Raw genomic sequence first — 27,407 nt, forward strand, 5'->3', positions numbered from 1 at the left:
TTGGGCCTTCCCTGGGAAAGAGCTCCCGGGGCCTGCCCGTTTCGTCTGTGCAGCTCTGTCCCTGACTCCTGACTCCTGGGAACAGGGCCTGGGAAGGGGACAGGCACGGCTTTGGTTGGGTTGGGAATGAGAAGGATGGGTCAGGAGGAAGGGGAATGTCCTCTCTCAAGTGGCCTTGGCCTAGGGAAACTTAAAGCCCGTAGTCCAGGTGGAATCCTCCAGTAAAACCGGCTGTCTCCCTCTGGACTCCCAGCTGAATGAAGCTTGGGCCCCTCGGCTGCCCCTGGGTGGGCAGTGAGGAAGGAGAGGTGGAGCCAGTGCCTTTCTCTCTCCCACTTTCAGATGCATCACAAAGGGAGACAGAACAGGGAGACACTGGAACTGTGGTCCTCTGGTTCCTAAAATAAGGAGCTCTCCCTTCTGTGCTGGGGCGGGGGGAGAGCCCCCAGGTCGTCAAGGAAAGGGAGCGGGGCTGGTGAGCACCAGCGTGGTCACGAAAGTGTTGCCTCTGAGGATTCAGGTGCTGTTCTCCAAGGGGCCCAAGTAACCGTTCGGCTTCTGGAATAGCAATGTTAACAAAGACAGGGACGACACACACGCAGATATGGACCCTATTTCTGAAGCAAAATTCTATGTGAGCTCTACCCACTGTGTTCTGGGGGCCCCTAACCCCTGGCGAGTTGCAAGGGACTCCCCAACTTTGCAGTGGGCCACAGGGAAGGGAGTGCTCTGCTCCCTCCCCTCCCTAGCACAGGGCACTGAGCCCCACCTTTCACGGTAGCCCCTCTTCTGTGTCTGGAGTCTGATCCTTTCCTGCGGGGGGGGGGGGGTGAAGGACGGTGGTTCTGCTCATATCCCATATCCCTCCTGACCTTCCTTCTAGCAACTCAGGAGAGGCAGAGGGACACTTGGGGCCCTCACGGGTGGTGGTGGTGGGGGGGGCAATGAGCTTCTCCCCTTAGAAGAAGACAAGGTCCCCCAAAGCAGACCTAGTCCAGCCAGAGTGCTCTAGGTTGCAGCAGGCCAAGGCCAAGGCCAAGGCGAGCAGGCCATTTGGTCATTTAGCTAGGCCATTTGGTCTGTTGCTCTGGAAGCGAGTTAATTCAGTTAATCCTCATGAATCCATAAAGAGGCACTATTAGCCCTACTTCACAGATGAAGAAGAAAATCCACAGAGATACCCAACCTCCATGGCCCAGGCTGGGGCCCCTAACTCCAGAGTGTGGGTGCTGCACAACCCTGAGTGATGCTGCCCTCTCTGGGCCGAAGCAGGGTGGGCTGCCTGGACAGAGCCTAGGGCACTCTGGACATGGGTTGGATCCGCACCCTGTGGGTTAGCCGTCCTTCCCCGGGGTCAGATTCTCTTTCATCCGTGGGTGAGGGTGCTCCTGCCACCCCTCTCCGTGCCCCTCAGCTGTAGCCAGGAGCTGGTGGCTGCTGTCCCTGGACGGGGCAGCGTTCTCAACGTTGGCTAACATTGGAGTGGACGGGAGCACTTAAAATACTCATGTCAGTGCCCCACCATTGGAGAGCCTGGGCGGATTGGCTTGGAGTGGAGCCCAGGTAGGTTTTTGGTTTGTTTGGTTTAAGGTTTCCAGGTGAGTCTCACGCAAAGCTGGGCAAGAAGAAATGCCGGAGTCAGGATACCTGGCTTTGAGTCCTGCCCCACCACTTGCTGTTTTATTGCCCTGGAGCTACATGACTCGCCTTATCTGAGACTCAGTTTTCCTTATCTGTCTAATGGGGATGATGTCAGCCTCAAATAACAGGTGATATCAGTGGGAGACCGTGGATGTGGATGTGCTTTGAAAACTAGAGGACCTTATAAAACGGGAGGGACTACCTGGGGCCGTTGCCGGAGTAAGCACCAAGCCAACCCCCGTGCCCCAAGGTTGCTGACTCGGGTCATCGCTGTGATGTTTTTGCAGAGAGCTTCTGAGCACGGCACAATCTCCCTGCCCGTTTCCATGTCACTTGCCCACAGCCTCCCTGTCCTCTAAACCCTCTGTAAAGGAGTTTAGGAGTGGGCGAGCAGTAGCTCCGCTGTGGCTCTAGCTACAGGAACCCCCCTCCCGACTGATGGATACTATGCCCTAGAAACCTTTGCTGAGGGAAAATATTGCATCCAAGTGGGAAGATGGCTGGGCAGGGTCATGAAGATGTCAAGCCAGTTGGGGGCCTTCTGCAAGGGCCGGGCTGTTGACAAACACTGGGGCTATACTGCCACCGTGGGGCAGCATGGGAAACTGCATCTGGGTTTACGCTGGACCTCGGAGGGTCCTTTTGCTCAAGCGCTGGTCCCAGGAGTCCATGGTGGGTGCTTGTTAAACTTGCAGAAGCAGGGGCCCCATTGTCGCAGAATGCCTGAGCTAGAAGCTTGGGAAGGCATCTGGGAATCTGCATTGAAGCATGTCCTCTGGGCAATTCTAATGCGTAGAATCACCCAATTTCTCGGTGACCCAATTTGTAGAATTCAGGGCACCTTCAGAGCCCCTTGTTCAGAAATTATTAACAATTTCAAGACAGGGACAGCAGAGCATTAAGCCAAGCACAGGCCCTGTGTGACCACATGGGCTGCGTGCTTGGGAAGCCCGACGTGTTCTTAAGCCCTCTGCCCGTGGGGGGCCACCACTTGCAGGGACCATGGGTGCTAGAAGTGTCCTGAGTACTGGCTCCAGGGCTAGGCGAGAGCATGCGCGTGGAGGTGGGGCAGTCTTTGAACAGAACTTGGACTCTGCTACTTATGACTTCCGCGACTTTGGACACATTCCTGGCCTCTGAGCCCTGTTTACTTCGTCTTTAAGTATTGGGATAATTTCTATTTCAAATAATTGCTGGGAGAATATAAAATCACTTCTGTGATATAGTAAGTGCGGCCTCCATTCAGTTAGTGCTGAATCCTAGGGTCCATGTTCGGGTTTTAGGGTGTGAAGATCAAATAGAGTGTGGTCCCCATCCTGAAGGGCTGACACTGTGGTGGACGGAAGTCCTCCCTGACCAGGGCACAGAGGTGTGCCCAGGGGCCCTCGGGAGGAATATCTGCATAGATATTGTGCCACAGGGGGCGTAAAGACAATTGTAGGGAGGAAGCAGGAATGCAGAGGAAGATTTGGGTGTGTGTTGGGGGGAGGTGGGGTTCAGGCAGAGAGAGCATGAGCCACACGTGGGCTTGCGTCTCCCTGTGACAGAGGGAGGGTGTAGGTAGAAGAGCAACTGGAGAGGAAGCCAGAGGAGGGCTCACCAGGAAGGGGGTCTTGCTGAGGGAGTTCGGCTTTGGACTGAAAAGAAAGCATTTAAGCAGAGGATGGGCAAGACTGGATCTGTGTTCTAGAAAGTGAACCCCCTACTGTGATATCTGGCAAGGAGGACCTGGCAGTGGGCGGGAGGTCCTGGCAGGAAGGAATGGCAGTGATCCAGGTGAGAAGGGAGTGTGATTTGGACTAGGCAGGGGAAGTGGGGAGCAAGGTCAGATTGGAGAGTTTTCGACGAGGTAGCTGATTCCTGGGACCTGGGGCCTTGCTGGACGTAGGAGGTAAAGGAGGGGTCAGCAATGACACTAGGGGTCTGGCTAGCAGCTGGGAGGATGCGGTACCATTGTCTGGGATTGCAACTAGAAGGGGAGGAGGGATGTGGGGAGAAGGAGGGGAGAGTTTAGGAGGGAAGAGCTCAAATGTTGCTCTTGTTTTTGAACTTGTGATTTGTAAGGTGTAAGATAAGATAGGCAAGGTACGTGGGAATACAGGATGAGTTCCGTTTTGGGTACGCTGAGTTGGAGTTGCCCGGGGGACACTGGGTAAAGACACACTTGACTTTCCCGTCCCCCTCATGCTGACATTCAGGTTCATGAACAAGATTCATTGGTTCTAGCCAAAAGATGCTGTTCCTATGTGCCCCCTTCACTCCTTCTCTACCCACACAGCAGGAGAGGGGAGTTGTTGGAGAAGGGCAGGAGCAGCGGGTGGGAAGGGCTGTCCTTTGGAAACAGGAAGATGGGTTCAGCAGAGGGCAACAGGGTCGTGGTTTTCTGGCTAACTCCACAGGGTTTGGATGGGAAGGAAGGACATTCTCACAGGCAGGTCTTGCTTTTCTCTGATGGGGAGAAGGCAGTATGGGGAGAAGCATGAAAGGGTGTTGTAGACACGAGGGGATGTGGGAGTGAGACCACTCTAGCAGGTTCCCCAGGCAGGCTTTGGAGCTTGAGGATTCTGTGATGATGTCAGCCCACGCGGCGGTGGGACTTTCTCCATCAGGGCTCGGCAGGGATGCGCGGGCGTGCCAACGTTGGCTGTTGAGGCTTCTCCAGGGTTGAGGGGCTGCAGGGTAGGAGAGACCCAGACAGGGGGAGGTAACAGTGGGGCCATGGGTCTCATCTCCTTAGGGAAGGAGGCAAAGCCAGAGAGGCTTGGTGGGTTGGAAAATAGAATGGGGACAATCTCCCATCGGTACAATGCTGACGTTGCGGCCCCCATCGGGTTTCTCGCCGTAATATGGACTACGACCAGAGCGGGAGAGTGCCGTGTTCGGACTCCCCATGTGGAGCGCTGAGGCTCCTTGTGTGGCTTCTGAGCTTTGGGTGGATGGAGGCGAGACTGGTGAAGTCAAGAGCGTAATGAGCAGCGTCTCTGGAATTTGGCCTTGGACCAGCTTGGCATACCGGGGGCGGGGCGGGGGCGTGGCACTGAGCAGGCTGTAGGTGCCAGCCCAGTCCTACTGGGTCACAAAGACCCCGTGAGTGTCTGATCACTGGGGTGCTGGGTGGGTTGCTCTGATGACCCCTAAGTTGTGTGGGGTAGGGTGGGGCAAGGGGCGGAGCAGCCAGGAGCTGGAATCCTAGACAACCTCATGTGTGAGCAGGGAGTTTGCAGATGAGGGCTGTCGGGGCAGAGAGAAGGCCCAAGCCAGAGGAGCATGGTACAGTGGGCCTGGCTGAGGTGGGCCCTTAGGGAGGAGCCGTGGGGAGAAGACACCTGGGTCACCCCCACCTACACCCCTCCCCCCAGTAGCATGTGGGTGACGGTAGGGCGAGCAGCTGCCAATGGAGGGGCCAGGAGACAGTCCTGGGGCAGGTGATGCCAGGGGGCTGGACCGACATAGCCTTCCCAAATGTTACTCCTCCTGAGCCCCCTCCATGACCCCCCGTGCAAAGGGAAATGGGAAGACTCCGGATCCTTCTCTGTACCTCCTAGTGCAGCGAGGCAGAGGCAAGGCCAAGGGGTCCGCACCATCTTTGCCTTTGCCGCTGGGCGCTGGCTGAATGCACAGCTGAAGGGTCTCAGGGAAGAGAGTTTCAGTGACCCTTCAGGAGGATACATGCCCAGTAACAGGCCAATCCCTTGCCAGGCTGGGAAGCTCCCGATTACTCCACCAGCCACGTGCCTTGGATGGGGTGGGGTACTGGGGTTTGGGCTGGGCAGAGTGGGGCTGCCATCAACTCTGTCTACGTGCCCGAGGACCGGGAGGCCCTGTAGGGTGCTGTCAGAGGGCTGCATGAACGGCAGTGTGCTGCCGTGCACTCCACCATGAAGGGGGCACGTGGATATTGGGAAGAAGGCGCCCAGGAGGAAGGAAAGGCAGAAAGTAGGACGATGGCTGGAAGGTTAAAGACAGAGTCACTAGCTGTTTTATAGTTTCCTTCCTCACTGGGCAGAGACAGACAGCTGGGGGCTGGGTAGGAGCAGGAGGTAGGATTCACACGGGCCAGAGGTTCCCAGGAGTTAAGAGCTTATGAGGCACTAGAATAAGCAACTGAGGAACATTCTAGAAATGCCCTCCTGAAATTCCTTTCCAAGGAAAAGAGACCCATCATGGGCTGAAGGGTTGAATAAGGCCACCTTACTTGAGAGCAGGGGCTGGGATTCAGGGATGATGATGATAGTGAAAGCAGTCGCCCAGCGAGCACTGACCACTTACCGCTCTAAGCACGTGTGTATATTAACTCATTCGAGTATTTTGAGCGGATGGAGAAGGGGGCACCTAGGGTTGGATGGGAGGCTGGGTCTGGGGCTCCCCTCGGCTTTGCCTCTGCCTGGTCCGTTCTCCTTGCCCACGGGAGCGTGGCCTGAGTGGACCCCCGTGTGCCTCTCACCCTTCACCTGCCTTCCCTGGGCCCTCGGAGGACGCTGACGCAGGCTAACTGAATGCATAACTTTATTAAATAAATGCTTTGTCATGACAAAAGACAAAGATCAAGGAGTAACATAAATTATAAGTTGAATAAATAGTATACAGCAATCTTCACTTTTTTTAATAAAACGTGAGATCCTCTGGCTTTTTTTTGTTTTTTTTTTTTATTTCCTCAGGTACAAAATGCTAGACAAGAGGCGAGCCCCTCTGTATTCAGGTGATTTTTTTTTCCGCTTTTTTTTTTCCCCACAAACTGGTTTTATTTGTCGATTTATTTTTTCATCCTTTTCACCAGTAAAGATTATGAGCATTTATTTAAAAAAAAAGTCACAAACAAAACAAAGGGAGAGAGAATAGAGCTATGATACGTATGTACGTAAGACTGCGGAGAGCTACGGTAATATGTGCTGTGGTTATTGCTGTCTTCAAAAAAGAAAAAAAAAAAACCGGTAGGCAACTCGGAATCTGAAGGAATCTTGTCTGACAACTGTCTATCCGTGTGGGCTACTGTGTGGTGGTGGCAGTGGTGGTGGGAGATTCAGGACTCAGGCTGGTGGTGGTGGGGGGACCAGAGAAGCTGGGGGGGGAAGTGCAGGCGGCTGACTGACGCTCCCCACCTTCCCCTTCCCCATCCAGAGAGAGGAGTTAGAGAGGAGCCAGAGTCTGTGAAAAAGCCTAAAGGATATATTCCATTAGAAAACCAAGAAAGTATGTTTATAAAAAGAAACAAAAACCTAGGAGAAAAAAAAAGTGGAGAAAAGTGCAAAAGTCAGTCTTGCACTTTAGTGGTTTTAAAAATAAAGACAGTACAACGCCCAGGTGCCTGGCTGGCAAGTCCCCATCCCCTTTGCCACCACTTCTCAAAACTCAGCCTCCTTTCTCCAAAAAACGTCCTCTTTGAGCCCAAAGCTTGCTTCTCCTTGGCCCATGACCCTCTGAAGTTCCCACCTGCACTGCAGCCCTCTGGGGGCGGGGGTGGGGCTGAACAGATGGAGGGGGGCAGCCCCGGCCCCCCAGAGAGGGGCCTGGTAGCCGCATGGCTGCCAGCAAGCTAGGTGGTGGGAGAGTCCCGGTCAGGCCCACCTCCCCAGGGGAGGCTGACCCTGCAGGATTACCGTGGAGACCACTGAGACGGTGATGGGAAAATGGGTGAGGAGACAGGAGGTAGACCACACGGGGCCTCCTGGGCCTCCCGTCCTCCCCCCGGGGGCGGGGGGGGGGAGGTTTGAATGTCTCCGGGCCTGTCTGACCAGGCCTGGCTGTCCGAGAAACTTTAGAGTCTCTTCCGTCCCAGATGCTCTGCTTTGCCCCGGTGGGTAGAGAAGCTCTGGGGGAAGGAGGGTCAGTCCTGGCGAGGCCTCCCTCGATCACCTGGCAGCAGTGGGAATGACAAGGAATCGTCTCCCTGCTAGAGTGAGGCATGAGTCAAAGGGGGATGGGAAGAGGCCTAGTGTTGGGTGGGTGGGGGGCAACATGTAGTCTTGAGGCCACAGAAAACTCCAGAGCCTAAGGCCTGGAGTCAAGAAGATCCTTGCTCAGGATCCCAGCTGGCAGTGCTTCCCACCAGCCTTCCCCCCTGCCCTGCCCCGGGGATGCTCCACCTTCCTCCATGGCTCCCTCCCCGGGCCAGGCCTCCCTTTTGGGAGGTTAGGCTCATCCGTCATGAAGGTCCAGCATCCTCTAGGGAGTGGCCAGGTGAGCAGAGTCACTCAAGTACTGGACCCAGGTTGGGGGAAGTCAGCGTGAACTCTGGAAACCCGAAGACACTGGTGGAGTTAAACCAGGCCATGCTCTTCCCCACCTCTGGGCTGATCGCAAAGAGCCGAAGGGAGGGGCAGACACCCACCCAGAGTCCAGTAAACAGCAGGGGAAAAAAAGAGAGCCCCTCTCAGGAACAGGTCCAGGTCTTGGGAGGGGTGTGGGGTGGGGTATGCAATTCCTGGCTCAGTCTTTTCTTAGGGGGAATGGCACCCCAGTATCCATTTGGCAGAGCCCAGTTAGATGAGTGCTCAGGTTCCACAGAGAGAATGGGCAAACAGAAGAGTGAAGTGGGAAAGGTTTACAATACTGGCCTAAGACACAGAAATGTGAGTCGGGGGTTTGGGGACAGTCGTGCGGAGAGATGGGGCACACGGCTGCAGCAGGTCGAGTAAGTCCTCACAGTTGCCATCCCCATCGGGCCCTTTGTCCTATGACAATCGGCCATCTCTCCTGACCCAGCCAACTGTCCTGTCGGGGGGCAGGAGACCCCCCCAAGTTCCGTAGCTGCAAGCTTCCCACCAGCTGAAATCTATTTGCTTCTCCATGGTCCCTCCTCATGGCCCCAAGTTCGGTGTTGGAGTGGTCTCCATGGTGTCACGCCATCAGGAAAGAGCGGAGAGAGCTGTGTGCACAGCGAGGAGGGGTCTTCTTTGCCAGTGTCCAAACCCCCTTCCCTGGCAGGCTATCTCCGGCCTCTGAGGACAGCCCTGCGGCTGCCGATTTGTTGAGGAAGTCAGCGGGGATGGGAAGTTTCTTGCTTCAGAATCTGGCTGCCAAATGACAGCACCCTCGAGGGATCCGTTTGTCCTGGGCCTTTCTTCTATCCTCCACCCCAGGGAGAAAGCCTGCACTGGCCCCAGGGGACCGAAGAGCTTGAGAGGCTCTAGCCTCCGTCTCACCGCACGGTGAAGACGGTCACCTGCTCGCATGGTCTTGTCCCTCCAAAGGCACAGCCAGACTTTGCTGATCCTTGCCCCTGGCCAGCGGCAAGGTTCTAGAACCCACCTTACATTACCCACCTTCCCTGGCTGCCAGGCCTGGAGTCAGCTCATTTCTGAGAAATGGCACCCCTATTCTCCTCTTTCTGTCCCCCTGAATCCCAAAGGGCATAGAGGGTGGGGAGCCAGGAAGTTGCTCTTGGCTTTGTCCCCCTTTCTGTTGCTTTTCTCCAAAGCTACAATGGGGCAGTCCCTTCCGTGTCCCTCCAGCCCCGTCCCCTCCACTCCCTCTCCTCCGGCCTGCGCAATCGCTTTTTACCATTTCCCTGTATTGAAACCTGTTCACCTCTATCCCGCTCGCTCGCTGCCTTCTCTCCTTTCAGTCTCTCCCCTGCTCTGCCAGCCTGAAGGCCGAGACAGACTTTCAAAATGCGGGTTCTGCCGGGTTGAAAGGAAAAGGCTAGGCAGGACCTGTGGGTCACACTTGGACCTGTTGTGCTCCTTTGGTGCAGGGCCCCGAGCCAGTGACTTCTCGAGGGTCTAAAGGCTAACATGAGAGGTGCTGGGGCCGTGGGGGGCGCCCCACGGAGAGCCCTCATCTACCTGGCTGGGGGGTTCCTGCGGACGCACCTGCAAGAGTCCAACACCGCGGCCGCTGGGGGCTTGCGTCTGCCACTCCTGGGAGGCTGGCGGAAGGCAGTTACGGGGTGTGTTAGAAGAATACGGGTTTTCTTGGTTTTCCCAGAATGAGGAAGCGCCTCATTGCCCCCAGGGGAACTACTCTGAAAAGTTAATGCAAACCTTCGAAAGAAAGGAAGAAAGAAAGCAAAAAAGAAAGACCATAGATGTATATGCCTTATAGAAGATTATATGGAGCCTCGTGGAGAAGTCCGTATGAGGCCGCGATGATTTCAGCCTATCCTCCCCCAGAGAGGCCCAGCTAGTAGCTAACGGAGGGCCACGGGGGGGCTGAAACCACCCATGTCCGCGTGATCTCGTCACCTTGGAAGAGCAAGTCTCTCCGCTCGGGGGGCGTGTACTGCCGTCTAAAGTCCGTGCGGGGACTTTAGTACACACACATATGTCATTTCTGTGTATCTGCTTTGGAAAACCTATCTATCTAATAGCACTCGGTGACTCATTTGCTCTGTTCTGAGAGGAATGGAATGCATTTTAGTTTTCGCAAGTTTTGGGGAGGGAGAACCCTTGGCCGGTGAGAGGGGAGGAGGGGCGGGGTCAAGCCCTGCAGCTTGCTGGCTGGAGGTGGAGTCAGGTCCAGGAGAGGCACTGACCCCTTCTGTCCTTTCCTTTCTCCCCCTACGACCGATCCAGACGGGAAACCCCAAGGGTGTCATCGAATGCCACGCCTTGGGCCATACCTTCCAGTGCCCAAACGTCTCCCAACTCAGGCCAGGGCTGGACACGACAGGTGGGTCCAGCCATGGTCCCGGGGGGGTCTTTCCTTCCTGCCCACATTCTTTTCCTTCTTCAAAACTCGGTTTGTCTCCCCCTCTCCTCTACACGTGCACTTTCTTCCCTTCTCTCTCTCCGTGTTCCTCCTCCCTTCCCCTCCCTGTCCATTCAACTTGCCTCAAAAAGAAAACCATTTTCAAGGGGGGGGGGTCTCCTTAGCTGTTTGCATCTCCGCTGTTGCCGGTTTGAAAGTTGAGACCTTGCTAGAGATTCCGAGGTCCTCAGTTTCCTCAAATAGATAGATATATGTATGTTTTTTCCCTTAAATGAGATGAAATGAGTGGCGTCCTGGGGTGGAGGGAGGTGCTGGCTGGAGTCGGGGCTGGGGATGGGAAGGGGCAAGGGAAGGACGGGGAGGGGACGCGTCACTCAACGTTGCTGCTGTCGAAGGTGTGGCATTGAAAGTCCCCATCGACATACTCCATGCCTGGCAGCTTCATGCCGTACTTGTCCACGCACCAGCAGATGCCACGTTTGCGGCCACGGGAAGGCTTGCACTGGGGTGGGGAGAGCGACAGGCCGTGAGGATGGCAGTTCCCCAGGAGCTCTGCTCCTGCCTTGTTCTGGCCCTGCTCCTTGTCTACCCTGCCCCAACCATGGGGTTCTGGTATGCCCCCTGCATGGGGGATGGCCCCGGTGGGAAACGCTCATTTAGACAGTCTGCCCACGGCTCACTCTTACAACCTCTCTTTTACGTCACCCATTCACGGTCCTCCAACTTGGTATTCTCCATACAGCTACGTGATCTCCTGCTGCTGCATCATTTCTACAGCCTTATCAGGTACCAGCCGCGGCTTAGTACTTCCTACAGAGCAGGTGCTGTTCTAAGTGCTTTACAGACACTATTCCATAATCCCTCACAATTGCATAAGGACAATAGGTACAATTATCATTTTGCATGAGAGACTGGAGGCAGAGACAGTAAATAACTAGGTAAGGAGGACGCAGCTCGTAAGGAGAGCCAACAACTGACTCAAGGCCATCTGGCTCTTGACCCCTAACTTAGACGAGGGGTACCCTGATGGAGCATCAGGGCCACCTGGGAGGGAACTTGTTAGAAATGCAAAGTTCTCGGAGGACATCCCTGAGACTCTGGGGTGGGCCTCGGCAATCAGCGTTTTAACAAGTCTTCCAGGTGATTCTGATGCCCCGGAACTGGCAGAACCACTGGCCTACGGTAACGGGTACCACTTGAATAGGCTAAGTATTACTAGTTTAACCAACAGTGTGTTGCCCGAAGGGCGGCCTGGCTGCGAATGGGAGAGAAATGATTTCGGATGGTATCTGCTAAAAATTTGTTTGGAAGTCATTCTCTCTGTGTGTATATGCATGTGTGTGTTTATCAGCAAATAGTATATGCAACACGTGATAGGACACGGTGATGCAAATTTAGATGAATCCCCGAAGTACGGTGGGCCGTTAAAACGGAAGCGGATTATAGTACAGGAGGGGACGGGGAAAATCCTGATTGGGGCACTGGTGTGGACACCGGAGCTTCAGGAAACACTACTGTTGATGACAGAAACCGGAAGCATTTACAGGTGAAGGTTTTCTGGCAAGTGCCACTCTCAGGAGCCCTGTGAACTTGGGCGCGGGGTGGGCCTACCTGCTTTCTCTTGTAGAACCCTTTGCGGTCACAGTTGGGAAGGTACACGGCACGAGGCACCATGCGTGGGCTGGCTTTGAGCTCCTGAAGGGAAGCCTCCATGTGTCTGCGGCAGGGGCCCTGTGTGAGGACGGCAGGGGTGAGACACGTGGCAGGACCCGAGGGGAAAGCACCTCCACGTGCAGAATGTGTGGCCCAGGGCGCTGGGGGCCAGAGGGTCGACGGAGAATTTCGTTCCAACTAGTCGCTCCCAAAGATCTCTCCCCCTTTGTACCTGTCATGCACTTGGTATAAGTGTGCAAAGCCTGCAAGTCCGTGAGACTCACCTGCTCAGACTCCTGTCTGACCTCAGGGGCAGAGATGACCCGGGGATGGGCAGTGTTCTCAGCGCCCCCCACAAACTTGGACTGGGTCAGCTTCTTTCTGCGGTCCTTCTTCACGGCCTCGGCCTTCAGCTCGGAGATGCGGGTGTGCTTGGGCCGGAAGATCTTGGGCGGGTACGTCTCCTCTGTCATCTCGGAGGTGGTTGGCTCCTCGTGCTCACGGGAGTCTCTCTCTGCAGGAGAAGGAGACAGAGGGTCAGCCTCTGGGGCCGAGCCACAAAAGCGGGGTCCCAGGCTCGGAGGGTCGCTGTCCTCCTTGGAGCTTCCCAGCCTGGGGAAGGCACGGAAAGAAGGAGGAGGACGTAGGAGTCAGTACTCGTACAGGTGCTGGGAAGTTGCTGGCATGACTGGAGTCCAATGGAACAAGTCTAGGAAGACTTTGCAGAGTGGCACGGGGTTGAAAAGTTCAGGCTGATAAATGAGGGCCAGTGTGAGAGGAGGGAGAGGACGTTCTGGGGGCAGGAAGGGGAGAGTGGGAGGGAAGTGGCCTCTGGGGGCGCTCAGGCGCTGGTGAGGGGCTTGCTTGCCATGGGGCTGGCTAGGTAGCTGGAGCAGCGGCTAGGGTGGGGCTGCCAAGAAGAGCACGAGCTGGAGATGCAGGCTGATGAAGATAGGCAACAGCCCAGCATGGACAGGAGAGGCCAAGTCTATCCCCAAGTGGGGTCTTCGTGCTTCCAGGACTGCTGGAGCGGACATAGATTCTGCCTCTGGAAACCAGGGGCAGGAGGGTCCTGGGGATCTAGACTAGCAGGGTGGCGGGGAGTATCATGGAGAGGAGGGGACCTGAGAAAGCCAGACACGTGGGGCCTGGAGGGGCACCGTGTGGGTGGGTGGGTGGACTTGGAACCCCAAAGCCCTGCTCTGGCTCAGGGCTGGCTCTGTGCTCTGGGCCCTGGGAGGCTGGAACATAACTCAGCTGTAGGCCAAGAGAGGCCGACAGCTGGCTGGGGCTGGAGCAGTTATATATAGGAGACTTGGTGACAGTCTATACTTAGCTGACTTATGACCTTTAAAGAAGTAGGACTTTGTTCATTTATTTGTTGATCTGATAATTCCACAGCCTGGCCTTTTCTCCATCCACAGACTTCCAGTACATTCTTATCTCCCGGGCCCCCCTCTCTCCTCTCAGCTCCTGGACCCCGCCGGCCTTGGCAGACCCAGAGTGGGGAGGGCTCCACCGCTCCTCCCAGGTGGGCAGGACGTGACCAGGATGCCCACAGTGAGACCAGGTGCACGGTGGGGTGGGCAGGGGCGGGGCAGCCTGTCTTCATTGCCTCTTTTCAAGTTTTAGAAAGAGAAGAATAGGGCTCTGGATTGACCCCAAGTAACTCAAATGAGCTGAAGGAAAATCCTGTTCTCCACCCATTCCACAGTCACTGGGCTCTCCAGGAGCCACGATGACAAGACCCTGGGACAGGGAATGGAAGGAGAGGGACCCAAGGAGTGGGGATGAGGGGAGGCACAGGGAAGGGGAATCTTGGTGAGAAGATTGTCCCCAGGGGCAGGAACCCTCTCTCCAAGGGAAGTTCCAGGTGTGGGTTAAGAGAGGCGTTTGGGGACCTGGCTAACCCGGTCAGGACGGCAGGTGGCAGGAAGCACCCGAGCACCTGTTTGTCTCTTGGCTTCGGATTTGTCAAACTTAATCGAATGGGTATCCGGTCTTTAAGGCCCTGGCAGGGGAGTTCCCCACCCTGAAGAAGCCTCTGCAGGTCCGCGGTGTTTTGGGTGGGTTAGCTGACTTGGATATTTATCCACAGAGAGGAAGGGAAGTAGTCACCGGAGAGGGAAATGACAGGGAGAGAGCAAATGGCAAAGCAACGGGCAGGCTTTCTCTGAGCAAAATTCAGTGCCAGGTCCCCATCCCCCACTTTCGGCCTTTCCCTCCCTCTTCCCACCTTGCCTTGACTCAGGGCTCTGACTCTTTGAAACCTGCTGTGATCGCTGATCTGCACGGTGATGTGCCTGATAGGTGGAGGAGAGCCTTCTAGGCTTAGCCTAAGGCGTGACGTTTGGGGTAAAGCCACTTTTCTTGGTTGTGGGACCAGCGAGCCTCCTCTAGAGGCTGCTCCAGCCAGGGCTGCAGGGCCAGCAAACTGTCCTTGGGGGCACCTGCGCGGCTGGTCTCCAGGCACTGCCTCTTCCGCTGCACCTGCTCCTGAAATCCTTCCAACAGACCGTCGGGCCCATGTCCCTGTGTCCAAGCAGGAACAAGGACATGAATGTATCTCAGGTGCTCTTTCTAGTTCTTAAGGACATCTGGCATGGGGAGTGCCACCCTTCCTCCTCTAGCCAGAGATGTCATCCCCTCCACCATCAGATGTGGCATCACCTCTCATGGGGCTCCAGGCTCTGGCCTCGGTGGACACGGAGGGAGGCAGGCTGGCTCACAGCACTCCACATACCGACAGCTCTTCTCAAGACCCTCCATCTTTTAGGACCTTTTCTAAGGAATGCGGTGGGCTGCCCTTAACCTTGACTCACTCTTCCTGGGAGGAGGATGGGGCTGTTAACAGTGGTTCAGTAAACTTGGGAGCAAATTTTCTTTGACCTCAGTCTTTTCTCTGCAAGTGTTCAAGTATGGCTTTGGGGCTAAGTACATGTTCATACTGGAAAAAGATGTAGATTCCAGCACGTTCCATAAGGAACTCAAAGCACTTCTGCAAACCCTCTCTCCTTCCCCAGCCTCACCGAGGTGGGGTTCCCGCATACCCTCCCCCAGTTCATAGGCTTTTGGCTGCTTCTGAAGGGCTTGAAGTTTTGATGTACCTCCTGTTTTTTGCTGCCACTTGGCCCCATGGGACCTGTTACGTAGGCAGCAGGACTGTGGAGTATCCAAGACACTCACCAGGGTCCTGTGGTCACCTGCAGGCTCCAGAGACAGTGGAAAGGTAGCAAAAGCCAGTGCAGAGCTACAAAGATGAAAAGGCTGGAGAGAAGACCAGAGCTGGTATGCCAGAGCCAGCTAGCCCTGCTTGGCCGCTTCCTGGACAAGTCATAAATCCGCTTTCAGTTTGGGCAGGGTTTGCGTTTTGGATAAGACAACCAGGCCCGTGTAGACAGGCGGCTCCTGTACTCTTTCATCGAGAGGAAATGGGCCAAGGTTGCAGAGGGAATATAGGTGGGATGAAAGGGAGGACTTCCTGGTGAAGTTGCCCTGCACGTGAACAGCAAAGGAACTTCAAAGTGCAGGAGGTTCTGGAAGCGGGTCCACAAACAGGTCAATACCTCCCATGGCCGGTAGATGGCGGAGTAGACCGATGGCCACGCAACATGTCCCCAGTGCTTATTTCTAGGGACAGTAGGCAATTTTAAGATCGGGGACTTAGGTGCTGCCCTCCCCAGCTTCTCTGACAGCTACCCAAATCCTCTCCTTCTCGGTGTCTGCAGCATGCATTTCAGGAGTAATGGGGATGGATGGGTGAGGACTGGAAAAAACCCATATACAGGGAGGGTGAAAGCAGGTGTGAGAGCTGGAGGCTCATGGGGGGACAAGGCAGACCTGTGCATAGGCCCCTGCTGCTTCTCTAATCTGCAGCTGAAAAGTGATCTGGGGTAGAAGAGAGACCTGTCCAGGCCTCCCTTCCCATCTCTAGGTGTCATTTTGAAAGGAGTCTGCAGTAGATGGACAACGCGGAACGCTCAGTATTGTTCCCTCCAAGGGGCGGTGGAGGCAGGACCCATGAATTCCGCGATCTCATCCAAAGACCAAGGAAGCGAGGGCTACCATAGTGTCCCGATGATTGCCTTTAAGGTGGGTTCTGAGTCTGGTCTGCCTTCCAACCAGCTCTCTGGTGGCCCCTGCCACATTGGGGTGGCCAACTCAGTTCCTCCTTCTCTCACAAGGCGCTCCCGGGTCACACTGCCGCGCCAGCCTCCACGGAAGCTCACACAGGTACACGGTCCTTCCTCGGGCAACATGAACACCTGCTTGAGGATCACGCACTTTCCTGTCCCCGCAAACACAGAGGGCGTCTGGCTGTAGGCCCAGCTGCTGTGGACCCGGAGGCATCCTAAGGTGGGCAGCACCACTCCCAGCAGAGCCTACAATGCACGCCTCCCACCCTGTTGTCCACGCCACCATGCTGTCCACGCCCACCCTCTGGCTGTCGCTGCTCTCTTGCAGGGGCTCCAATGTGCACCAGCAGACCCAGGCACATCCTCTCAAGAAGCCTTCTGATCCCACCCTGTTCCCCAGACCAGTGATGGAGGTGTCGGGGACCTGCTGCCCCCTGCCATCTAACCCTCTGTCCTGGGGCTCTTAGTCATGCCCTGGTACCATTAACACCCTGGTCCCGGGCTGGTGGTAGTTTCCCACTCTATCTTAACCTCATCCTCAAACTTCAGAGAACATGGGGTGGCCCAGATGTTGCGACGTTGCTTAGGGAAATTGAAGAAACCGAGGCGTACTCGGAATTCACAGCTCAAGAAGAATGTAGGCCTTTGGCAGGCCACCTGGACCTGGGGAGAGGAAAGTCTCTTTTTCTAGCCAGGAGACAAGATGGGTTTGCCCAGAATCTCTCTACAAGGAATGAAAAGGGGAGCTGGGTTTAAATTCAGTGGAATTTAAACAGTTTTAAGTCTTAAGGGAGGAGCTTTGTCATTATCTTTTTCTCTCCATTGTATGGTATTCAGTATATAATCTTTACATGGAGAAAGGCACCGATTTCCTCGAGAGATAAAGAGAAGTGGGTCTAGAAGCCTGTTTGTAACATAAACTTGGGCAGGTCGCAGTTCCATAGATGCCTTGAGAGGCACCTCGCTCGTGCCCCTGCCTGTAAGCCTGTAGCTGCTGCAGAGGGAGCCGGGAAGCAGAGATACGAGTCTCAGGGGGACAGGAACCAGTAGGGCTCCCCTGGGTTTACTGGGCTTCTTTGATCTAAGGCCGTGCTATCCATTACAGTACTCACTAGCCACATGTGGCCACTTAAATGAATAAATATGAAATCAAATTACAAATGCAGCTTCTCAGTTGCTCTATCCACTTTTCAAGGCCCCATAGCACAGTGGTGAGCGGCTGCCGCGTTGGACAGCGCAGATAGAGAGCATTTTCATCACGGCAGAAAGTCCTGCTGGACAGCTGGTCTGAGGGCTCTGGTCCGCGCCGCGCAGGGCTGCGGCTGGATGCTTTGCAGCCCCTCCCCACTTTGCCCTGTTTCCCCAACAACCTGCATCCTCCTGCTTTTTGCTCGGACATGCAGCTTATGGGGAAATGATGGAGCGGCTGCTCACTGTTGAAAAAACCGTGAGGCCTGTTTCAGTCTCCTGAAGTCTGACCATGTCCCAGAGGTGGATGCCAGATGAATCAATGACACTGTGTGTGCATGCCTCTGCATAAAGACAGCGGGCACAGGGTGGTAGGGAGGGCCTGCTGAGCCTTCCGTGGGGACTGCAGTGCGCCTCGTCCTAGCCATTCCATCCCTGGCCAGTGTCTGCCTTGCCCCAGTCTCTCTTGGAAGACACTGTTTTCTTTTTCTCTGTGGTAACAGACGTGCATGTTCTGGGCTCTTTTTGACAAGAATTATGGGCCGGGAAGGAAAGGAGCGCTGTCTTTTCAAGAGCAAAACAAACCACCGTCATCCTAAGGCACAGTTGCGAGAAGACACTGGAGGGGAAGTCTGACTTGGGGGCGAACGGCAGAGGCGGGGGGCAGGTTCGGAGCCTCAGTGACCGGACGATGATGACAACAGGCTTACCCTGCTGACCTCCTTTACGGCCCCCATGCCATTTCAGGCCAAGAAAACTAATGTGTTTAGGTGCTCTAAACCAACAGCCAGGTTGGCCAAGGTGGTACATTACATCTCTATCCTAAGCAGAGAAATAGAGACACCATGGAGGGCAAACAGTCAGAATAAGAGTCAGACTATCAGAAGGTCTGATTGCCAACCCCAGGTGAGAGGAAGCAGTCTCCACCTAGAGAACTCCCTCTGGAAGTATCCCCCATCGGATGGCATTCCTTCCTGCTGCATTAAGACACTAGGTTTCCTTCCAAAAGACGGAGAGACAAAAGGTGACCAACTGCCCTTGATGCCATAGATATGGCTGCTGTCAAGTTGGTGACACTCCCCCAGAACAAAAGGCTGGGGTCTCGCTCACACATCTCCCACTGTCCTGGGAACAGGGGTAAAGGAAGGATCCCCTTCATTTATCTCCCCTAGAGCCAAAGTAGGATTGAGGGCTGCGACTCCAGTATACATTTCTTGATCTCTGAGGGACAGCTGGTGATACATTTACACATGAGACATACACACTTACGTACAACTCCCAAGATGAATGTCTCTGGCTGGGTGTCTCTAGAATTGGGAAGGACAGAACATGCTTGGTCTCTAACTGATCCTCATATACACCCCAAACCAGAAGGGAATGGAGGGGCTAGGTGGAAAGCAGCCTCTGAAAGGAGAAGGGGGAGAGGGAGAAGCACTTGGCCATTTCTCTGACCTGGCTACACTTCCACTCATGACTCATCACAGTCCATTCAGAATATTAGAATTAGGCAGCCACCCTCCCTGAGAACGGTCCTAGATGACCAGAAGGGGGTGAAAGGGAACAGGCAGCCAGAACTCTCCCTAGTCCCCCTAAGAAAAGAGAGTTGCTGGGGGGTCAAACAAGAGTCCTGTGGTGTCTGGCAATCCAGACTAAGACTCTTTGTTTTGGACTCTTGGGGGCAGGAGGAGAGAACAGAGACATTACTTCCCATCTCAGATTTGGGGGGCTTGCTGGTGGTGTCTACACTTTCCAGTTGGGTTGCTACTAGCCACATGTGGCCATTAAAGCTTGAAACGTGGCTAGTGGGGCTGAATTTAAAAATTTATTTCATTTAGGGGCGCCTGGGTGGCTCAGTTCGTTAAGTGTCCAACTCTTGATTTTGGCTCAGGTCATGATCTCGGGGTCCTGGGACCAAGCCCCGTGTCGGGCTCATGCTGGGTGTGGATCCTGCTTAAGATTCTCTCTTTCCTTCTCCCTGTGTCCCCCACTCTAAAAAAAATTATCTCACTGAAATTAATTTAAATTTAAAAACTAATACTCAATGTGGTTATCGGAAACTTTCTGGGTGTGTTTGTAACAATTCGGGTATATGAATCTAGTTTTTGAACTGTAAATTATATGAAGCCTAAATATACAGAACAAATATTTTTTAATGAAAATGTAGTGTCCAAATTGAGATGTGCTGTAAATGCAAACTATACCTCAGATTTCAAAGGCTTCCTATGGAAGAAAGAACGTTAAACATCTCATTAAAACTGCTGGAGTGTATGTAGAAAAGATAATGTCTTGGATATATTGAATTCAAATAATATGGTTAAAATGAATTTCACTTGTTTCTTTTTGCCTTTTTAAAAAATGTGGCGACTAGAAAATTTGAAATTACATGTGTGGCTTGTATTGGATTTCAACTGGCCAGTGCTGTTCTAAAGGGTCTGGGACGAACGTTGTCTCCAGTGGGTGATAAAGAGATGGCACAGGGTACGCAATTCAGCTGGACGGTACAACGGGAATGGTTCAGGAGAACTAGAGCCCACTTAATCATCTGTGTGAATGAGCAAAGGTCAAAGGACACCAGGTTCTGAGTGCAAATTCAGTCTGGGTTTTGGCAAGGGAAGGCCCATGTCTGATGGTTAAAGTTGAGGGATGAAAAATGAGGTAACTAACCTATTTATATTAAAACTCCCCCAGGGTGCAACCTGGCAGGTCTAATCTACTGGGTAGAGGGCCTTAACTTATCTGCCTCCTCCTTAAGAATCCCCCAAGCCAGGAGCAGCCCCAGCTGCAGGATATATTAGCATATGGCTCCTTGCAACTCCTCAGGTCCATCTGAGGCCCCCAGCTGTCATCAGGAGGCTGTCTCCCTTCTCCTTTGGCAAGATGGCTGACATACCTGTCTATGGTTCCAAACCTGGTGACTTTCTTGCTCTCTTCATTGTCGACTCTTGGAGCCTGTGGTTTTCTCTCCCTCTCCTACCCTGCCCCACCAGAGCTCGGGTCTCCTCATCCTTCTTGCCTGACTCCATGAAAGGCCTGTGCTGGTGGAGGCTGGTTGCCATGGGAAGCTGGCTGCTTCCGGGCCATGTTCTCCTTCCAATCTGTGGGCCAGTGAGGGCCTGCCTGCCTTCCCACATCAGCAGAGCTCCCTACAGTTCAGGAAAGAAGGTTTAGTACATGGACCCGAAGCCTGGGCTCAGCACCATCCCTTTCCACCCTCCTTGCCCCCATCCCTTACTAAACCACTGGCCTAAGCCAGTCTTGCTTCCAAGACTGTGTAGAAAAGGGATGCAAGAGAGTGTGATTGAAAATAAAAAGGGTGTTGCATTCTCCACTTTGGGGCGATGTCACTTCTTCCCTTAAAAGACAGCCCTCCCAAGTTCTGAGCCCCCAGTTCATCTTCACAACCCCCACTAAGGGAAGACAGCATTGGGCCGTATTTGCTGAAGTCCTTGTGGCAAGTTAGGCCAGGCGCCGGCGAGAGCCCTAGTGACTAGTGAAGAAAGCCCCGGACAGCGGCATGGGTACAGAATCAATAGGACCGTAGGACTGAGTTCTAGCCCTGACTCTGCTGTTAATCCTTCACCTGATGCCGGACAAGTGACTCTGCGCTCTCTGCCTCAGTGTTCTCATCTGTAAAACCATTGCTCTGAGTGCTGTGATCTGTGGGTTCTTTCCAGCATTAACACTCTTCGGTCAATACCTAGACCATTTCTGGGGAGACAGTAGGACTGAGCTGAGCCAAGTGGCCAGGCAGGAAAAGCCACTTTGTCTCTCATACAGGTTCACAGTCGCTCCTCTGTATTTATATTTTAAAAAAGGCATCATAACAGAAATCATGGAAAGAAATGGAACTGGAAAAAAAGTGGGAGATCCTCTGGACATGGGCAGTGGGGAGTAGAAGCTTAGAACTAGCTTCCTTGTTTGTTTGCTTATTTATTTTTGCAAATATGTAATAAATATTATTGTTTCGGAATGCATATCCAGATTGTCATTTAAGGGTGCTCTCTGGGGATTGCAAATTTTGGACCAACTACAGTAAAAATGCAAAACAAAAACTCAAGGAAAACCCCTCCTCGTCTCTCACCACATCCATTCTCCCACCCTCTTCACTTCTGCTCCCTTTTGGTCCCTCACTGGTGTCTGGTCTGTTTATGGAGTTCTCCCAGTTTCCGCGTGCAGTGGGCTTGGGGTGTGTGAATCCCTTCTCCGAAGTTCTATGTTCTATGCATTAAAGAACCCAAAGTTTCAAAGGCATTGCTCAGGTACAAAGTAAAAACCAGACAAAAATCACCTTCTTTTCCTGCTAGCCACTCCCCCCACCCCCACCCCCACCCAAGGCTTCTGTTGGGACTCCTGCTCCCATGCCCTTTGCTGTAACCCTCACGGTGACCTCTGCCTCCTAGGTCAGCCCGGTCCTCCCTCTGCAGCTGCAAACCCACCTGCCTGCTCAAATCCAACCCAAGCCCCAGCACTCACTGGCAGCTGCACTGACTTAAAGCTCAAGCCCTCAGGGAATTCCGGGGAACTAGGGGATGGAGAAGGGGGGGAGGGGGAGGGAGAAGAAGAGAAATATGGAAAGAAAATGAGCTCTCACTGTGGCCAACTGTCCTTTCCCTTCCAGTCTGAGCTGACACAGCAGAAAGAGGGGCAGGAGGCAAGAAAAGTCAAGTTAAAAGCACCGTCTCTCGTCTTCCTGGCTCCCACTTTGGTTGGCTCAGGGCACAGCCAGGCTCTCAAAGACTTATTTCAAAGGGAGGGGGTGCGGGTGGGAAAGGAATCTGGCTCCTTTGGTTTTCCATGATCTTGTTCAACCCAGACACAAATTTGGCCAATAAACCTAACTCTGGCACTTGACTTCAACATGGCATTTGGACCAGGCTTGGAGTGGACACTAGGGTGATGGATGCCAACCCCTCAAAGAAGCAAAGGCCGAATTCATTTTTATTTAGGTAATATTTTTTCGTTCCCAGAGCATACTTTCTGTCCTCTCTCTCTTATGTCTCAATGACAGAACTGAAACTCAGAAGCCCATTTCTCCCTGTATTCCGAGCTTAATGTCTCACCGGCTCAGGAGAGATCTCCCAGAACCAGGCAAGTATGTACTTCGCCCTCCTGCCCAGAAAGCCACCAGGTCCTTCTCCAAACAATGCCCAGGCAGAGCCCAGGGCTTCCTTTACTGGACCCAGCTCACCCGTATTTATTGAGCTTGGTTCAATAAATAACTCCTGTCGCCCGCTTCCCTCCAGCCTCACACACACTGCCCTCTGTTTCTGTATCTATCTTTGCCCCGGAACGGGCCAAAATAAAATGCGGGGCCCGGCGCGCTCCCAGCACCCAGTGCGCGGGCGGACTCGCTCTCCGGTTGCTCAGCAACGCGCCCAGCAAAACACCAGTCTCCGCCCGCCCGCCCTCCGCTCTGCCTCCCAGCAGCTTTGGCTGCCTGCCACCTCGCTCCCCGTTTCGGATTCTGGAAGTGCACTTTTTCTTTTGGTTAAAAAAAGATACGTGTCTATATCTTTCTTTATATACGCATATATCTTTTGACTTATGTGTGCGTATATATACATGCATGTATCATCTCTACCTGTATCTGTATCTGTATCTGTATGGCAACCGCAGGAGGGAGAGGCAAATGCAACTTCTCACCGCTGGCTTTGGTAGGGGGACATGGTGGACGGGCGTTGGGGAGCAGGATTTTTGGTCAAGGGAGCAGACACGCTCCTCCCTCTCTCTGTTCATGTCCCTGTCTTTATGAACCGTCTCTGCGCCATCTCCAACTTTTTGGGGACCCACTCAACGGTTTTCGAGTGGGCCAGGAGCGCCCACTACTGTACTATCTTCCGGGAGGAAGGGGTCAGCCCCCGCAGCCATCCTGCAACCGTGGTCGGTCAGGCACCTGCCAAAGGCCGGGTGGAGTCGCCAAAGAAGCGAGGGGTGTGGCGGGGAGGCAGCTACGTGTTCGCCAGGAGGCACCTTGAAGGTGGGGGTTGAGGAATGGGCTGCAGGGAAGTCTAAAGGGCATCTTGCTTGGGACAAAAGCCGGTGTGTGTGTGTGTGTGTGTGTGTGTGTGTGTGTGTGTGTGTGTGTGTGTATTACGTTGAACTGAAAAGTTGGATGATGAGCCAATTTACTCTTCCAAGCAATTGCGCGCGCACCGTGCGCGCACACCCTCCACACCAACCACATCACACCAACCACACGGTTGGGCAAATAAAAGCGGGGCCAGAATGCGGCTGAGTGATACCTTGCATACTTTCGATGTGACCGGATTATTACCCAGAGCGCTCACTTCCAAACCAGGAAACCGATTCATACCTTTTCTCCACTCCTCCCCCCGCCTTCCTCCCCACCGCCCCCCATCCCTCCGCCTGTGCTAAGCTTTTCCAAATCCACATCCCCGAAGATGAGGGCGGCCAGGACCGCCTTTGAAAAGTGGCTCTTAATAAAAGTAACTCCACAAACCGGCCTCTAGGGCCTCTGGGGCCTGCGCGTTGCACTCTGTTCCTTTTTTGCAGGCTGCGATCCGGAAGACCACTGCCTCTCGCAAAGTGGGGGGCGGCCGCGGGCGACAGGCAAACCCTGTAAGGTTTGCTGGGATCCAGATCAAACCCAGGAAAGTTCTCCTGCCGCTTCTCAAGCACTGACGCACTCTTATCTTAGGTGATAGTGTGTAGTTTGTAGTTCGAAAACTCACACTGGGGTGCCCTAATGGACAGGATGGGAGGAAGAAGGGCATTGCCCCAGCAAGAAACCACACAGAAAAAAAAAAAAAAAAAAACCCCACAAAACATGATTTAGCTAAGTCTTAACGCTTTTCGGAGAGAATTAATAACCAGGTTGACGTTTCAGAATCCAGATTTTTGTGTACAGCTCATTAGACTTAAAAAAAAAAAAAGTAAGACCAGGTAAGTCCAAAAGGAAACACATTCTAAAGGGGGGGCAGAACTGTTCTGGTTGAACAACGAGCTCTGTCAACCTTTTAAACCTTAGACTCAAGACGCAGAGGGTTTGGGGGCGGGGCCACCAGGGGGCGGGGCTACTTGGAGGCGGAGGGGAGGCTCCTGGAGCACTCCTTTTCCGTCTCCGCCCAGTTGATTTTGCATTCTGTGTTTCCAGGGCCCCTCTTTCATTTACACCACACCCACTTGTGATCCTGTTTGAAAGACTGAGGTGGTGGTGGTGGTGCTGGTGGGGAGATTAGCACTGGCGGGGAAGTTGTGATGTCTGAGTTCTACATCCCTTCTTGCCCCCGTATCCACCTTTCTTCCTAGGTAAAATCCGAACTGGGGCGGAGAAAAAGGAATTAGATTCAGGGACGAACACTCAACCTGGGAACAGAAACCCTGCTTTCCCATTCCTCCCCGCCCCCACCGCCCCCACCTGCCCGCCGCCGCCGAGCGTGCTAAAGTAGTTTTTCCCTTCCCGGAAAGAAAAAAGGTATTTTGCATTTTAGTATGTTTTACCATGTGCCACAAACAATCACACCGAGTCAAGAGCGATGGGTGTGCACGTGGGAGGGGCATCTAAGCCCCCAGCCTAAAGGCGTTACCTTTCAAGCGTTGGTGCGTGTGTGTGCGCTCGCGAGTGCGTGTAGGGGTAGCGGGGAAAAAACGCCAGGACAGGCTCGTAGGGGGGTCGGGGCAGGGGCTGGGAGGGACAAAGGTGGAATTGCCGCAGAAAACCGGTAACGCCTCTCCCTCCAGGTCCCCAGTTAAAGCAGTATTTTAACAAAGAGATTTTTTTTTCAAGTTCAGAAAAAACCGTATTGGGTGGGTGGTGGGGGGGTGGAGGAGGGAGTTGATAATGTAACATGCACCTTCTCAGACTGGAAATTGAGTACCTGGGGTTTGGATCTGGAGACCGAAGAACAGCTCAGAGTCCGTGTTCAGACGGAGGGGGATGGGGAGGGTGAGGAAGGGTGGGTGTAGGGGCGAGGAGAAGGAGCGAAAGCCGCGAGAGGCTCGGCTAAGAAAGCAGCCCGGGGTAGCTGGATCCGCCAGCCTCCAATTCCGAGGTGCAAGGACCCTCCCCGCCCTCCTCCCGGGCTACACCCCGGCTCCAAGCCACTTGCTGGGCCAGGCGCACAGGGCTAGACCGTCCCGTGTCCCCCGGCCGTGCGCCGTGTAACTGACTGGCACACAGAGCGCGCTCACCGATTTTGGCTTGCTCGCGGTAGCTCTTTTCGTTGAGGCAAACCCCGCGGCCGTGCAGCAGGGCGTGCAGCGGCTTCTCCTCGTCCTGTCGGGGGAGGCAGCGCAGCCCCTGGGCGCAGCGCTCAGTGTAGACGCCGCATGACTGCCCCTCGGCCAGGGCGCAAGTCATGCAGCAACCGCAGCCCGGCTCTTTGACCAGCTCGCAGCCCAGGGGGCTGGGGGGGCACATGGAGAGGGCTTTCTCGTCGCAGGGCTCGCAGTGCACGAAGGAGCCCAGGCCCTGGGCCGGCCCCGCACAGGCGGCCAGCAGCAGGAGGACCGCGGTGAGCACCATCTTCTCCGAGTCTTCCCCTTTACCTTGGGGCGGGGCACGAGAGCGAGAGTGTAGGGAGAAAGGGGCCAAGAGGGCGCCCGGAGAAATTAAAAAAATTTTTTTTCTGGCAGGTAGAGCAGGTGCCCTCCCCCAGACAATTGCAAAACGTAGGGAGAGATGGAGGGCTGAGGTGCGTGCAAGCAAGTCCCAACTGCAAGGATTAAGGGACTTGCAACAGGTTGGGGGGAAAAGAGCAGCGCCAGGTGCACGCGGAGGGAGTGGAAGCCTGAGGAACAACCCCCCCCCGGGCAGACCTGCTCAGAATTACAGGGAGGAAAAAGCCAAAAAATTGTTCACCCCAAAGCAACCACCGGAATAATGAGCTCGGAGGCTGTGGAGGAGAAGGGGGTGGGGGTGGGGGGAGAAAAATGGGTCTGTCTTCAAAAATTTTTGTTTAAAATCTAAAATGCACCCTGTTCCTTTCTAACCTTCAGCTGCCTGCAGCGCGCGGCTGCCCAGGAACAGGTAAGAGGCGGCAGTTGTGGCCGCGAGAGTGGGGGAAAATGTTGAAATCAAGAAATTAAAAAAAAAAAAAAAAGCCCCAAATCCCAAACCCTAACACCTCTTTGCTCCCACTCTGCCACCACCTCTTCGAAATTCGCAGGTTCTGCGTGAAGCTCGAAGAGGGTGCAAACGGAAGAGGGGGTAATTAAAAGGAGCAAAAAAAGAGAAAAAACCCACACCGATTTGCCCCTCTTTCCTAGCTCTTTTCCCCGGCAGAAGTTTCCAAAGAGACTACGGGCTCCGGTGGAGCAGGCGCTTTTAAATAGACGGCCCCTGGCCGCCAGCCAGTTTGTAGCTGCTATTTGAGCTCCCCAACACCCAGCCCAGGCGAGGATGCCAAGGAGCTTTGCAGTACAAACTCACACGGGGTGGGGGTGGGGAGAGGCCTTCTAGACACACGGGGGCTCCCCTGCGCTCCCGGAACAGTGCCCCCCTCCCCCCGGAATGTAAGAAAGGGGCTTGGGGGACAGGGCTGGGCTGCCCACAACGGGGGGGGGGGTAGGGGGGCGAGTGGAAGGGAGAATCGAGGAGCTGATGGACACAATGAAGAGTAACTCGGTCTCCCCCTCCCTCCCACCCCTTCACTAGCCAAGGCCCAGGCTGCAGGGAGAAGCATTTTCTTATTAGCTAAGTGGATATATACAGTGCCCAAGAAATTCTTCCAGAGCTTTGGGAAACGGCTGTCTGCTAGTGTCTAAGTGACTATGTGAGGGGTGTGTGTGTGTGTGTGTGTGTGTGTGTGTTGTTTGAAGGGGAGTGTTAGTGTGGGATGGCTAGCTGAGGGTAGTGAACTAAATTAAAAAGAAAGAAAGAGAAAAAAAAAAAAGCAAAACTGGATTTTCCCCCTTAAAAGTCCAGGGAAGGGAATTTAATTAAGAGCATTTCTCTTGCCTGTGGAGTGTGGAGTGACTGTCTTTGGTCATATGATCAAGAGGTGGCCACTTTCCTTCAGCTCCATTGTTGGCCCAGGGAAGCTCTGTGTGTGTGTGTGTGTGTGTGTGTGTGTGTGTGTATGCATACACGCCTGAGTGCTTGCTCAAGCTTGTGGGTATCTGTGTTGTGTGTACTTGTGGGAAGTGGTAGCCTTTCAACAGCATCGTAGGGCCAGTGAG

At 54.2% G+C, this 27,407-nt stretch overlaps 1 protein-coding gene across 1 annotated transcript; it reads right to left on the minus strand.

Moving 5' to 3' along the window:
• Positions 1-6,130: 6,130 nt before the first annotated feature.
• On the minus strand, positions 6,131-26,538 carry IGFBP5 (insulin like growth factor binding protein 5). The gene is made up of 4 exons (XM_026491988.4): positions 25,419-26,538; positions 12,228-12,457; positions 11,902-12,021; positions 6,131-10,792 (listed from the first exon to the last, which is right to left on the minus strand). Exons 1-4 carry the CDS (start codon positions 25,750-25,752, stop codon positions 10,661-10,663), a joined length of 816 nt encoding a protein of 271 aa, XP_026347773.1. The 5' UTR covers positions 25,753-26,538; the 3' UTR covers positions 6,131-10,660.
• Positions 26,539-27,407: the final 869 nt, after the last annotated feature.

The sequence above is a fragment of the Ursus arctos genome, unplaced genomic scaffold (genome assembly GCF_023065955.2).
Source record: "Ursus arctos isolate Adak ecotype North America unplaced genomic scaffold, UrsArc2.0 scaffold_1, whole genome shotgun sequence".
Lineage (NCBI taxonomy): Eukaryota > Metazoa > Chordata > Mammalia > Carnivora > Ursidae > Ursus > Ursus arctos.

Coding starts and splice junctions, on each gene's coding strand:
- IGFBP5 (XM_026491988.4), bottom strand. CDS start 25,752: ATGGTGCTCACCGCGGTCCTCCTGCTGCTGGCCGCCTGTGCGGGGCCG. Junction 12,458..25,418: donor CCGCGAGCAAGCCAAAATCG/GTGAGCGCGCTC, acceptor CTTCTCCTGCAG/AGAGAGACTCCCGTGAGCAC. Junction 10,793..11,901: donor GGTTCTACAAGAGAAAGCAG/GTAGGCCCACCC, acceptor TCCCCACCCCAG/TGCAAGCCTTCCCGTGGCCG.